The 15,628-nt window shown below is 43.7% G+C and overlaps 1 protein-coding gene across 4 annotated transcripts in view; it reads right to left on the bottom strand.

The window, feature by feature from the left end:
• Positions 1–15,628, bottom strand: part of SLC2A9 (solute carrier family 2 member 9) — an 89,187-nt gene that overhangs the window by 22,162 nt on the left and 51,397 nt on the right. For all 4 annotated transcript variants that reach the window (XM_083460712.1, XM_083460710.1, XM_083460711.1 and 1 more), the window contains 5 exons: positions 15,253–15,413; positions 13,381–13,505; positions 12,492–12,637; positions 2,642–2,774; positions 1,279–1,466 (listed from right to left, as the gene is read on the bottom strand). In XM_083460712.1, the coding sequence (XP_083316838.1) occupies positions 1,279–1,466; positions 2,642–2,774; positions 12,492–12,637; positions 13,381–13,505; positions 15,253–15,413 (753 nt within the window). The remainder of the gene's footprint in view (positions 1–1,278; positions 1,467–2,641; positions 2,775–12,491; positions 12,638–13,380; positions 13,506–15,252; positions 15,414–15,628) is intronic.

Genomic DNA, 15,628 nt, shown 5'->3' with positions numbered 1-15,628 from the left:
GACAATGACATTGGTTCAGTAACTATGAGATCTATCCCCCCAATACTAGGAAACTTAGGAATGTGTTTTGAAGAATCGATGCATCACATTTTGCCTTATGTTGCTGCATCTTTCTTCAAAGTTCATAGCAGGAAGATAAGGGGCTACGTGGCACCGCACTTGTGCAATAGATACCTGCTTTGGCAAATGGGACTTATCCTTCCACCCCTCCCCCTGCAGCCTCAAAGATCTGCTAGAAGGATAAGAGGAATTATCTAGAGGATTGGGAGCTGCAGGAGAAAAGGAGTGAGTAAAAATCCCATCATGCTCACAGGTGTAAAGTTGCCCAGTGCTACTTGCTGAATTAAACATTGTGTATCAATAAAAACGCTGATTACCGTATTTTTCGCTCCATTGGACTCACCGGACCATAGGAGGGGGAGAACAGGGATTTTTTTTTTCTTGTTCTCCCCCTCTAAAACAAGGTGCGTTCAAGGTGCATTCACCTGAGCTTGTGGGGCTGGCGGTGGGGGGAAGCGCTGCTTTCCCCCACCGCCAGCCTCAAAGATCCCTGAAGCCTTTGGAGCGCAGTGCCCCGCTGCCCTGCAGAGGCTTTGCGCGCAACCATCCCCAAGCTAGAAGAGCGAGACGGAGCCCTTCGCCTCGCTGTTCTGGCTTGGGAACAGCCTTGCTAGCTTCTGCAGGACAGCGGGGTGAAGGCACCGTCCCCAAGCTAGAGCAGCGAGACGGAGCGCTCCGCAGTGCTCCGTCTTCCTGTTCTGGCTTTGGGCTTAGCGGCGCAGCCTGCATTCGCTCTATAGGACGCACACACATTCCCCCTTAATTTTTGGAGGGGGAAATGTGCGTCCTATAGAACGAAAAATACGGTATTTTGGGTAACAGTGCTAAGTAGCAATGCTTCACTAACAAAACTAATACATGCAATGGTGTTTATCACTGGTTTTGCTCTACCCTCTGATCCACTGGGGGGGGGGGGGCTGGCAGGGGAATGATGGTGCTGGATTAAAGGTCCTCCCAGGCTGAGCCCAAGCTTTCAGGGGAAGGGGGCTTTGGTCTGAAAGAGGCATTGCAGGGGGTTGGACTAAATGGTCCCTTCCAACTCTACAGTTCTATGATCCTATGATAGGACAAACCCTTTTGCCTTTCTAAACGCCCTTCCATTCAGAGATTTGAGGCCGTCGCCAAAACATTCTAGAAATATTCTAGAAATATCTTGAAACATTGGAGCAAAACATAGAAATGTATCTTTTACACATTATTTGCCGTCATCTCACTTACAGCATTAAGACCACAGAGTTGGTAGCAGGCCATGGTTACAATTACAGTGAGGATCTGCCATCGCTTACTGCTGTCACACAAAAGCTGAAAGATGGATGCTATCTGCATGTTTCTCTGCACGCGACTCTCTTCCAAAACGTCTTCTACTTCATACGACACATCAGATTTGCCAAGAAAGGTCCGAAATGCTGTAAACCCACAAGTCATATGTTTGTTTAGAATGCAAATTGTGGTTGCGTTCAGACCAAGCAGACACAATAGATCAAAGAGTTAATTTGCATCAAACATTTCCTTTTTTTCTGGCTAAAAAAATGGTTGTATAGATCTGCCTCCATGTAAATTATACCAGGCACTTCATATGAATTTGGTTCATCTCCTAGACTTTGTATACACTTGAGGTCCATGGGAACACAGATGTAGTGCTGAATATGGTATTGATTCAGCTTCTGGATACAAATAAGTTAAAAAACAACACACACCTACAAATACATGCTAGGATTATTACTCTGTAGATTTGGAGAATGCGAACCTGTAGGCATAGCCATTGCCTATTTAGGTACTAATGTCACAATAAAGGTAAAGGTAAAGGGACCCCTGATCATTAGGTCCAGTCGTGACCGACTCTGGGGTTGCGGCGCTCATCTCGCTTTATTGGCCGAGGGAGCCGGCGTGCAGCTTCCAGGTCATGTGTCCAGCATGACTAAGCCACTTCTGGCGAACCAGAGCAGCGCACGGAAACGCCATTTTCCTTCCCGCCGGAGCGGTACCTATTTATCTACTTGCACTTTGACGTGCTTTCAAACTGCTAGGTTGGCAGGAGCAGGGACCGAACAACAGGAGCTCACCCCGTGGCGGGGATTCGAACTGCCAACCTTCTGATCGGCAAGTCCTAGGCTCTGTGGTTTAACCCACAGTGCCACCTGCATCCCTGCAATGTCACAATAGAAAACAGTATTTAAAAACATAAAGCAATCCTCAAGTTAAACTCCATCATAAAAATTAAACCAAACCAGCAGAGCTAATAGTAAGTTGAAGAAGGCCTTTTTGAGCAGCCCTGTCAACAGGTCACCTGAAAACATCCTATGGATGAGGCCTGGCACACCACACATAGCAAGGCATTCCATATGGCGGGGCCACCACCAAGAAAACCCTAGTTGTAGGAGGCAGATACTTTGCATGAAACAGAGTTGAATGGTGGAAAAGCAGATTGCGACTGCCTCAAATGTTTTGATATTATGCAATTTTTGTAGGACTCTTGGAGTTAAAGAAAGTAGACTGCAAAACGAAAGGATATTTGCACTTTCAGGGGAATTCCTGTCTTTCGAGGCAAACAGACAAATGATGAAAAACAAAAGCACAGCACCTTTTTCTGCTGCTTTTGTGTCGTGTCTTTCAAGCAGCAAAAAGCGAGGACTTTCCGGAAGAAAAGGCAGGACTGCCATTTGGATAAGTGATGGGACAATTATCATCCCAAATAAATAGGGCCACATGGATTCCTGCAAGAAACAAACACAAAACAAAATGTAAAGGTAATGCTGGAAGAAAATATTGATCCAAATGTAATGAAGAAATAAACAGAAACATAGGGAACATTCATAATCCAGCAGCAGACGCTCCTAAATTCAATCCCTGCATCTCTCTTTTTCTCCTTGGCTAGGAATATCTGCTTGATGACTTGGAAAGCCCCTGGCAGTCAGAATGAAGCACACAGAGACCAACTGCCTATCTTGTATCAAGGCACTTATTTATAAGGCCAGGCTCTGGTGGTGTTCCCTCTGAGAGGGAATTCCAAAGAAGTGACACCACAACTAAAACAGCTGCTCTGGATGCGACCACTGATGTGACGCCATCAGTAGGGTTGCCACCTTTGGTCAGGCAAAACATGGGACAGGTTGAGGGGGGAATCAGGGAGCTAAAAATCACATTCCCCGCTGCAGTCATGACTTCAAAGCAATTCATTACATAGCCACTCGGGGTTTACATGGGTTTATTCAATGAATAAAAACAACAAAAGCACTATGATTTACAACTGTAAGAAAAATCCCACCCCCACTCTCCACTGAATGGACAGACCAGGACAGACCGCACCCCCCCATCTCTGTCTCTGATCCATTCCTTCCCATGTGCCCATGCAAAAACTCTCTTTCCCGCTCTCTGACCCACCCGCTGCCCCTCTGCCCATGCAAAACTTCCACCATAGCAGACCAGTGCACAGCAATGCCCCCTTTCACTCCCTGTGACCCTCCCTCTGCCCATGCAAAAACTTTCTCTCAAAATCCTCCTCCCAGCCCCACCCTACCCCACCCTCTGCTCGCACCCCATTATAACTCTTAATCTCAGCGCTCCTCCTCTGCCCCACTCAGGCTCTCGCTCTCCTCCTCCCACTGGATCTCTGGATATGCAGTTTGGAGGAGGAGGAGGAGACTGAATACGTGAAAAGATGTGTCATGTTTGAAGTCCGAACAGGACAGGGGACACTTTTCTTTTCTTTTCTTTTAAAAAAGGACAATTTCACTTTGCTAGGGATGGGTGGCAACCCTATTCACCAGTCCTAAGAGTGTACAGGCATGGAAGGCTACTTTCCCCAAGATAGGAGAGCCTGCACACATAGGAAACTGCCTTACACCGAGTCAGACCATGGCATCCATTTTGCTCAATGCTGTCTATGTCAGGCATGGCCAAAGTCTGTTTCGGGGGCCTAATCCGGCCCACCGGTCAGTTTAATCCAGCCGCTGTAGGAGTTTATTTCCTGGGGTAAAATCCCCCCAAAACCTCAACAACTCTAACCCTAAATCCAAAAAAAGGTTGGCCCCCACGGCCCTTCACTTCATCAAATCTGGCCCTCTTTGAAAAAAGTTTGGACACCACTGGTCTACGCTGACTGGCAGAGGGTCTCTGGGGCTTCAGACAGGGGTCACCCCCATTCCGGTACGGAAAATGCCAGGGATTAAACTTTTGGATGTAAGGCTGATGCTCTGTCACGGAGCCCCTAGAACTGTGACTGGAAGCAAATGGATAAGAATAAAATTGGGAGAGCCGCTCTTTGCTGGAGGTGAGCACTAGAACTTTGCACCGATCCAGCCTTGCTAATGTTCCTAGCCCAGCCCCATCTGCTTTAACGCTTTGCAACACAGCAATAGCCACAGCACCCTTTCCGTTTACATAACCTTCTGTGTCTGAATGCCTGGAGGTTTATCTTAGCGAACAAAGCCTACGTGAAGGGCTATTTATATACCTGCCCAACTGCAGCTTCCACACACTTTCCAAGGGCAGCTGCGCAGAGAGTACATTGCAATATCTGAACCAAGAATGTCAATAGGATTTCCTGGGCCCAGGACACAGGTGTGGATTGGGTCCTTCTCCCTGCTCTCGAAAGAGGATACAAATTTGCATAAAACTTTGAGCTGCATGCATTTTGTGTCATGTGCAAATCTGTTTCCTCTCTTGCAGGTGGGGGGGGGGAGGGCCCCAGAAGAAATAATGGGCCACACGCACGCAATACACTACCTCACAAGCAAAATCACACATCACACAAAATCATAGTTAAAAACTGTGGGAATGTTCAGGGATGCAGGAGAGGACATATTGTTTGATTATATCCCTTCCAACTTGTGTTAACAAGTTCCACAATTTAGTAGAGTAACATTTCCCCAGATGCGTTTGCTCAGGCTCGCTAAAGCCTCTAAAATGAGTTTTCCTTTCGGTAATTCCCCATTTAGTCCCTCATAAAAAGATAGACACAACACAGTCTTCTATAAAAGTATAAAAAGAGTTTACTCACTCACATTCTGTTCACAATTGGATTCCAGAAGGCAGACTTAAGTTAGAAAAGTAATATCCCATAAGGAGACAGCCCCTTTGTCCTCTCTGCAAGCCAAGAAAGCATCTTAGGCTAAGCAGATGTTGCTTCTTAGATGAATGCGGTCAGAGAGAAAGAGAGATATGGCTGACCAGTCCTGCTCTTTTGTTACCTGGGCAGGTGAGGTCACGTCCACCTCTTGTCACATGCAGAGGAAGCCTGTCCCAGCCTAGGAGAAACAAGAAGTTCCAACTGGCTGGTCCAGACATCCCCTTTTATGTCCACTCTAGGGATGCTGTGCTGATGCGTGGGAAGCAGCACGATCGCTGAACTCCAAGAAGGGTTGCTGCTGGTGTATTAGCGCTAACCAACAGAACTTTGTGTCCATGCATCTGCAAACAATCTGGATACCTCCCAAACAGGGCTTCAACTGTCAGTGGCTTTTCAGATTGCATTTTACATCCCCACATTTGAAAAAGATAGGAGTTGGAGAAAATATATAAAAAGCTCACCAACATAGTCGAGGGCTGGAGCAGAAGGAAAGCGGAAATTGTTTGGGATTTGCTTTACGGGGCGTGGGGCAATAAAGCGGATATTAATTCTATAAATTAAGAGTGGACTAGGGGGAGCAGAGAGATATTCTTTTTTCTCCCACTTTTACAATAGTAGAACCAATCAAACTTAGTGGCAAGGAAGGTTCAGGGAAATATGACCTTCAAACAACTTACTGGGTCAGCTGCCACAATGTGGTAATAGAGGCAACTAAACGGTTTTAAAACAGATTAGGCAAATTGATAGAGGGTTGATCTATCAACAGCCACAATGCTCTCTTAGTAACTGTGTTAGTAAATTCATGTATCTGACTTCAAGGACTGGTATATTGCCCACACTTCTCTGTCCAATAAATGTTAATAGAACTTACATATAAATGAGTGAATTCACAGCACTGTTGGAGGACGAGGGGGCGGGGGGAGCACCCTGCCCCCGGCAGTGCGATCCTGGTGGGGTTCCATCGCAGCTGCCCCCCCCCTGCGCTGGGCACCCTGCCCCCAGAACATGCGCCAGCCCGCTCCTGCCTGCTCTCTGCCCCCGGTGCCGGAGCATAGAGCTCCACCCCTGATTCACAGCTGGTTTGCAGATTGAAGATGCATTTTTTTTCTTTCAACCCAATGATTTTTAAAAATATGATACAGACTTCTCTTTCTAATCAAGTACACACGGGCCTATTTTCTGGAAAACAAAAAAATCCTGTTAATTTGATAGTATTACCCTAATAAATAAAGTACTCTATAGCTTATTTGGATAGCTTACTTTGATTTTGTAGCAGTAGTTTTACTTACTATTAAAATGCAGGAGGAACGGTCCTTCTCCCATTCTTTTATTTGTTTCCCCCCCTTCTGACAGGTATTCTATATCACTTTTTAAAAATACTCAAATACTTCTACCAGTTTAATACATCTGAGACACAAATTAGAAATATGCTATAATTTCAGCATTCTTTTATTTCTTTATCTAAGCAGTATTACTCATGTGTGACAGATTCAACAATCGGACAAATTCATGCGATTCAATTAGCATAATTTTCATCCTTTGCAAAGGCATAAAGTGGCAGCTGAATGTAAAACACTAAAAACGATGATTCGCCAGTGTCTGAAATAAAATAGTCTCATTTAAAATGAGAAAATAAAACTTTCTCATTTGAAATCAAGACCCACTATTCATTTTCTTAGCAAAATATTCAAAACTGTGTATGTTAAAAAAAAACCAACTTGGTAAGACTCCAAAGTTCATGCTTAATAGTATCCCAGTTATGCACTACTAAAAGGGAAGGAAAGGGAAGGTCAAGGTTCAAGGTCTGCTATGACAGACATATAGCGTATGACAGCCTTCCCTACCCTGGCAGTCCACAACATTCAGAGGGCACAAATCCCATCATCTCTGACCATTGGCCATGTTGACAGCAGCTGTGGTACAACGTGGAGGACAGCAGGTTGGAAAGGTTGATGCAGGACAAGAAATCTACCTGTGCGGACCATATATATGCTGGTTCTCCCCATTCTGCCATATGCATGCACAATACACATAAAAAACAGGGCTGAGGGTGGGCTGACCACAGGAATAGGTGGGTCTACAGGCAATGGCTGGGGCCACAAGGAGCAGCTTTCTCCCCCATCTCCATGATGTTTCCAGGTTAAACCTTTTTAGTTTCTCCTATATGGACACTGAGGTCCAGTGCTGAGGGCCTTCTGGCGGTTCCCTCATTGCGAGAAGTGAAGTTACAGAGAACCAGGCAGAGGGCCTTCTCGGTAGTGGCGCCCGCCCTGTGAAATACCCTCCCATCAGGTGTCAAAGCAATAAGCAGCTATCTTATTTTTAAAAGACATCTGAAGGCAGCCCTGTTTAGGAAAGTTTTTAAACAGATGGGTGGGGTATAAAATAAATAAATAAATAATAATAATAATAATAATAATAATAATAATAATAATAATTTACTATTATTCACTTATACAGTGGTACCTCTGGTTGCAGACACGATCCGTTCTGGGGTGTCGTTCGCACCCCAAAAATTCCGTAACCAGAGTGGAGCAGCGCTTCTGTGCATGTGCGAGGCGTGATAGAGCTCTTCTGCGCATGCGTGAACTGCACAGAATGCTTCTGCACATGCGGCGAAACCCGGAAGTAAACACTTCTGGGTTTGCCACATTTTAAACCTGAAAAAACGCAACATAAAGCATTCGCAAGAAGAGGTATGACTGTACTTGGAGGTGGGAATAAGCGAATGCACATTGCCAGCAGTTGCCCTCCAAGAGCCCGCAAAATGTTTATTTTAGTGACTTATTTCAAAATGAAGGCATTTACATAATGATTTCTCACAAAGCATTGCGAGCTTTTGCATCTCTTTCTCTCTCTGTGTATCACAACATCTTTAAAAAAACCTTTAAAAGCAATACTGTACAGACCTTTCCTTAAATTGACTGGCTACATGTCAAAAGAGCCCTTCTTTCCTCATTCTTCACAGGCTAAAGAGCCAGGTCATCTCAGGCTCTCTTTCAGGTCCACTGACCTTCCTTCAGTAAACATTGCTCTACAGCTTTCCCCCTCTGGCTTAGAAACGGTGAAAAACTGCTGATATTTCCCTCCGTGCTGCCTGCTTCTGTGCAATGTGGGTGGGGTGGGGGGTGGGGAGGAGAGAAGCTGATGTTGAGGCATGGATTAGCAGCAACTGGGAGGTCAGCCCTCTGCCCAACTCAGGCTCAAGATCAATGTTGCAGGCTACACTGATGGGCCAGTGCCATTGGGTCTCCCTTGTTGCTCCCACAGCCTATGCAAACCTAAGAAGAATGAGATGGAAACGTATTGTTTTCTTTTGATATCTGAAAATCAAGATAGCAAGTTAGGACGGCACTAAATTACTAGAAAATTGGGAGCAGGGGAGAAATATTTGTTGAGTTTTTCATTTTTCTGATCATATTTATTAATTGGGCAAATACAGAAGATCGTTTGACCTGTTCCATGAGAACGTAAGCGCTCCGAGGTCAAGCCAGAGGCCCATTTAATCCTGTACCCTGTTCCCAGAGTGACCAGCCAGGGGGAAGCCAGGGGGCAGGACCTTTGTGCCCCAGCAACACTCTCCCCAACTGTGATTCCCAGTGAGTGTCACCTCTGACAATGGCTAGTAGCAACAGATCTTCCACAAACTTGTCCTGTTTAAAAGCCACCCAAATTGGCAGTGGCCAATCACTACCAGGGCAGGTCTGAACCCTGCATGGAATTTTCATTACCACTTGTCAATATAATGCAAGGAGAAAGAAAGAAAGAAAGAAAGAAAGAAAGAAAGAAAGAAAGTCCAATGATTCTTGGCACCTCATACGGTACATTTAGTACAAGTCTTTTAAGGTTCCACAGGCTTATCTGTTATTGTTTTCTTGACGCAACAGGCTAACATGGTTAATCTTCTTGAGCCATTTAGCTCGTTAATTGCTTTTTGCACCCTCATTCTTATGTGTCTGGTAGAGATGCAATGTTGCCAATTACTTAACCACAATTAACCCCACCCTTCCAGAGTGCAGACTCCCACCAGCACTCTCAACTGAATGGCATTTTGGTTAAGGCTAACCAGGGAGTCCCGCTTAACCCGGGCTCTGAAATCAGAAATGGAAGCCATTTCGTGGAGGTTTTCTCCTGCGCCTCCTTCCAAGATGTAGCTTTAATTCTACAAACATGCCCTTAAGCGTTAATAAGCTTCCTGCTCCATTACGCTGCACTATGCTACAAATGACTTTTGCTGATGCCCTATTTCTTAACCAATTTCTGTACTGGGTATGTGTGAGTCAAGTTTTCCTCCAACCCTGAGATTCTGCACTTCGTTCTACGACCTTCTTGAGTTATTGGCATAATCATGAAAAATGTCTGCTCTCGGCTTGTGGGTCAAATTCAGGCAGGCTACAGCAGGGGTCAGCAAATCTTTTCAACAGGGGGCCGGTCCACTGTCCCTCAGACCTTGGGGGGGCAGACTATATTTCGGAGGAAAATATGAACAAACTCCTATGCCCCACAAATAATCCAGAGATGCATTTTAAATAAAAGGACACATTCTACTCATGTAAAAACATGCTGACCATCCGCGGACTGGATTTAGAAGGCGATTGGGCTGGATCTGGCCCCTGGGCCTTAGTTTGCCTACCCATGGGCTAGAGGGTCAAAGTCGCCACACAGTAGACTGGGGGAGCAGGAAGGACTAACCTATAATTTCCATTGAAGAGGCAGCTAATAGTAGGAGCAAGAGTTTGTAGGGCTGGGTGATACCTGGTTTTCAGCATCATGAAACAATGAAACATCACCAGCTAAACATTGTGATATACTGATATATCATGATGTCTGAAATAAGGATGGAGCTATAGAGGCACTGGCTGGCTTCACAGGTTTTCCTGCATTGTGATTTTTGAACAGCACACACACACATATAATGATCCACAATGTATTGCCAGGTCAAAAATTAGTTTCATGATATGGACTTCAGACTGGCATTGGATGACATATTGCTGTTTCACCCAGCCCTAGCAGTTAGCTCTCAATGCTATATTATTCACCATTTATCTCTACTAGTCTGTCTTTTTACAACTTGCCTGTGTGTTTCCCTTCACTAACGCTGTCCCCAATCATACTGTGTTTTAATTTGTTGGAAGCCACCCAGGGGAGCCAGGGGAACCCATTAAGATGGACGGCATATAAATAATAAATTGTTATTATTATTATTGTTATTATTTCCCCCCTTTCCCAGTGCTGAGTAGCCACCTGTGGCATTCAGTATACATTCTAGCTGAGCTTGTAATATTGTGGTTCTAAACAACTCTCAAGCATTTGGGAGACCCTCGTGAGTCATGACTTTCCCCTGTCAACTTTCTGCTTCTCAGTCCCCTCACATTTCGTATCTAAAAACTGTTTGGGATTTTCTTGGCAATTGCCTACCCTCGTGCAACTATGATAGCGCTACCAACTGGTTCAACAGCACCTACATCACGTACCAGGTCTGAGCTCCACTTAAGAGTACGTCAAGAGTTACCCACAGTCTTTTAGTGCGACAGCCTTTACAACTCCATGCCTATTGACTTTAGGCAGGTATGTTTGCTGTACTCGCCTCAGCACCTGCTAAACTCCTTTTTGTTTAGGCAACCTACCTAGACATGTGAAGATGACATGTATTTTAATCTCTAATTTTAGTTCATAATGTATATGTTAGCTTTTGATTTTATACATAATTGTATTTTTTAAAGAAACAAACTTATTTCTACCCTTGACCAAAAAAGCAGTGCAGTTTTGAAATTAAAATCAATGAAGTTTTGAAAGAGTCGGAAAATGGCACCCAACTGCATACCAACATAGACAAAAACCTGCCCTTCCATCTCTGGAACCATAATGCAAAATTTGGTTATGATATCTTAAGAGGGGTCCTCTTAAACACACAGTGAACAAACAGCTTTCCAGAATATATGGGTTTGTATTCGGAATAGACTTGCTCACATTTGTGTTATTCATATCTATTAAACTCAACGAGGACTCTTAGTAGGACTAGCATTGAATATCACCCATTGCTAAGTTTTGCTAACCTGCTTAGAGGCTTTATTTACAATTAAGCAGTATACAAATCCTGTTCAATACATAATGTGGTTGACCTCCAAAATCTCCCCACATTCCAGAACAGTTACCCCGCTGCCCCCAGCCAACAAATTACGCCGGCCAGAACATTCTCCTTGGTTGCAAACTGCAACTTCTACACTTTTTGCCTGGCTAAGGAATGAGTTGAAGTAGCTGCAGAGGTTTGCAGGAGAGTCCCCTTGTCCTTCAAGGGCATAGCTTGCTAGCTGTGAAGATGAAGAATCTGAGTGAAGCACGAAAAGGATGCTGTGGCTGCAGAGAGGACCTCAAAGCCCCTGATAAAAGCCTCCTCTTTGGGGGGGAGTGTCTTGCCTTGAAGCAGGGAGCTGCATTTAACAGATTGTTTTTGATCCCTTTCAACTTCACATCCCGTTTCAGATGTCTGCCTAGGGCGCCACTTAATCTCAAGTTGCCTCACGCTTTTTACCCATTCCAATTCCATGCATCTGCTATATATGGACACTAAAGATCCATGCCAGAATAAATGAATAAAGAATAACATATTGAGATAAAAAACCGCTCAACGTATCAGATGCATTTACTCAGAGCAATATCGCCATCATGTGGTCATAGTGCCTGTTATCCGTTGCAGTCTGAAGTTAGGCTTGCTATATCCAAGACCTGTGGGCTCTTCCAGAAGGGCAACTCCTAACCTGATTCAGACCTTTGTTGCACTTCAACTGCTTTGCACACTTATCATTTATAGTTGGCCAGAATAGTTTGCTGTTTGCTCCAAAGGTTTTAAGGGTGAATTTGCAGCTGATGACCTGCACCTTCGGTCACATGCCACTGTTACTGGGGTTTCCCTTTCCATGCTAATGGCCAGTTGCACCCAAACTGAGAAAGGTTCTGCGGCCGCTGTCACACCCCTTATGCGCCCTCGTGTTCCTCTAGTCAGTAAATATTGAACTTATGAGCACATGCATGGGGATAGCTCTTTTGCAGCTTTCTTATTTACTGTTTGCCTAGTACTGCAGAATTCTACCCTTGTGGGAGTTTGGAAATTGGAAGGGGAACTATGTGTCTGTCTGAGCTATGGAGAATCTGGTTATTGGGGAAAATATTTGTTTGTGGCTAAGGACATTTGTCATGGACAATACTTTGTCTTGAGTGCTGTCTGGTGTATCTCCCCCCTGAGCTGAGCGTTGCAAAGGGGTTGGGACCAGATGACTCTCAGTTGCGCTTCCAACTGTACAATTCTAGGTTTCTAACTCAGCTTCATTACAACAGCAAAAGTGCAATTCAGAATATTACAGACCTTCCCAAATATCTCAGGTAGTCCTAAAACTTGTCCACTGAAGACACCGACACAGATGAGGATTGCTGTAATTTGTCCTAACGAACCACGGATCTGTTTGGGTGAAATTTCACTCAAATACATAGGGAGGGCACTCAGAGATACACCTGTGAAAGGGGGCAGAGATAAAAGACAGCTTTTCGGTAAAAGAAGTTTAAAATCTAAAATATTATCAAACATTGTTAAAGCTACTATCTTCATATAGGTATGTAGGAAGATATGAAGCACATTATATATTTTAGCAGTATTTAATATGATTTTTTCCACTATTTTTTATTCATATGTAGAAGCATTTACCAGCAAAGTAACCCATGTGTTCCTAAAGAACTATATAAGCAAAATTAGAAAACTTTCTGATATTTTTAGTAAGTGTAAGAAGCCACTATTCAAATTTAGTCATGGAGGTCCACCTTTGCATACTCTGTTGTATTCTCTGCTGTAACCAGGCCATAATTTGCAGAACACTTTTTTCTCAGTTCTCCTGGAAGTGCTCATTCATCAGAGCACTTTAGGTCTTTGCAAAATGTTCACAAAAAGATTGCAATGCCCTGGATATAATGTTATGAGGTTCTTCTTGAGATCAGGAAATCCCCTTTCCCACGCAAGGGATAAGCAGAGAAATCAGCTAACCTACTCTGTTTCGAGAAGGATTACAACGTGATTGATATATCCTCTGCCAAGAAAATGCACCCCGCAGCATCCCTCTTGCAGATACATTCTATTTTTAAGCATTTGGGGTCTCTGACCCTTCTTCAATCTCGGCAAGTTCAACTGAAATATCAGCCTCTGGGGTAACAGGGATTGCTCAGAATATACTTGGCATGCAAATGCAACATATACAAAATCATACCTCCATCAATGCCCATTATGAATCGGCCCAGAATAATCATTTCGAGGACTCCTGCCAGTTGAGAGAATGCCATCAACAAGGCAGCCACAATGGCAAACACATTATTTAGCAGCAGTGTACGCTTCCTAAGAGAAAACAACATTACATGTTTGCAGCATCAGATAAACAGCAGCTTTTCACATACAGTCAACTACATTTGTGATTAAAATACTTCAGGAGCAGTTGCAAACAAGACAGAAGTCAAAGGTGGCCTGCTTCATGCTATATACCAAAGATGCGCTAAACAGGCATTCTTCACTGAATCAATGGGCAAGGGCATAGCAAGGGTGAAACTACTTGCTGCAAGAAACACCAGTCACTTGGCAAAATGGTGGCCTTATGCCAGGTCCTTCCCTCACCCTCTGGAACATCTGCTGCACAAGCCTTATGACATCAATCTGTGTGCTTCTCCACATCTGCATCTGCTGGCATGGGAGGAGAAAACACATGGCACAAGAATATCTGGATGAGGTAATGGTGGACTCAAGAGATCGTGGGCAAGCTCAACACAGGGCAGCCATTTTGGGTGGCAGCCCCATGTTTCTGTAGTGCATCGTTGTGCCTTTAAAGACACAGCTGGTTCTTAAATGCAAGGCAGCTGCACCTACGACCTCCAGGAACTATCCAAACACAGGCACTGAAGCGGCTGAAAAAACACCATGCACTTCAAAGATACCGTAATGTGTCTAACAAAGTACATAACTTGAAGTACGGTTTGGCCCTTTGTGAACATACTCCAACGTGCATGTTTATTAACTTAGATGGAAAGGTGCAGCCAGCCATCAGTCACAGACAGATTAATCGGGGGTCAGAAATCCTTGCTAATCTTCTTCAAAATCACCTGTAGATTCCAGTGTACCTTCTGCCCACGACTGACTACAAAGATATGAGTACTTCAGTACCAGATTGAGGACGTAGGATGTATGGTTTTAGATCTAGACAGTTTCTTGGAAACAACTCTTCTTCATTTATCACTATGTGCACAATTTGTCACCATGCTGTCTGACAGGCTCACCACTATGTTGGATATTGAACTGGAAATGCTGTCAAGAAAAGACCTGGATACAAATCTCTCACTACGACTCATCTAGGCGTTTGGAAACCCCAATGCTATGAGGGTGCATCCATCAGAGAAACCGTACTGGCTATTGTTCCCTGTTGATTTAAGTGGCTAATCCAGGTTTGTTGTCGCATCATGTGTGAAATGGCCTCACTCGCTATCTGAACAGGGGATGCAGATCACATGCTTTGCATTCAGAAGGTTCAATCCTGGCATCTCCAGACACAGTGGGACACAGATAAACTTTGTTAAACTAGATCAAGTCTCTCCGATTCAGCTGAAGGCAGCTTCATATATTCGGATGACACATTTTTAAAGGTGATTTTCTGATGTTCCAATAGGGAAGTGGTCGACTGAGCATCTTCTCACAGACACACACAATATGACAATGTTCAGTGCAGCATGAAAGATACAGCACAAAACATGCAGCTTTCCACTTTTGCGTTATTGGTAACATTTAAATCATAAAAATTAGCTCATTAATAAGACCAAATATCAAAGAAGCAGCATGACCATATAGAAGGGGGAACCCTTCTATTTCTATTTTTTAAAAACCTCATTCATTTCTTCATATAAGTTATTACTTGGTGTCAATGTAACCATAACTATTTGATCTTGGGAAGTAGCCAGATTACATTTTTAAAGGCAAGAGTCTTGCATAAAGAGTTCTGAAGTAAAAAGAAGTAGAGAAAAGCATTTGTTTTTCTTGCTTTTGAGTCATCATATTACAAAAGAAAAGAAAAGGAAGTGACAAGACACATTTATTTGCTTACCGGCCAAAATACTTGACAGCTGGAGTAACAATTAAAGCCCCCACAAGCCCACCAATGGCAAAAATAGAAACAGATATAGTCCAGAGCAGGGTAACCGTATCTTCTGGCATGGACTGGTTATATCTTCTTTCCCAAGTTTCATTGTAAAACTTCTTTACAAACTACAAACAACGACATTTAAAGTGATTAGAACCATGATGTCCAGTACAGATTAATATCATTTGAAATTTACCATTTAAAATTTTAAGTCAGGTTTATTTAAACTGATACTTTCGTTTTTAAAAATTTCAAGTTATATTTTGTGTCCTTAAAAACAACAACTAAACCCCAAATTTAATACAAACTAATATATTGGTGCACACAATGAATGAGCACA

The sequence above is a fragment of the Podarcis liolepis genome (assembly GCF_965112155.1).
Source record: "Podarcis liolepis genome assembly, chromosome: 9".
NCBI classification, from domain to species: domain Eukaryota; kingdom Metazoa; phylum Chordata; class Lepidosauria; order Squamata; family Lacertidae; genus Podarcis; species Podarcis liolepis.
The sequence above is the reverse complement of the archived record's forward strand: the minus strand, read 5'-3'. Positions and strand labels throughout refer to the sequence as shown.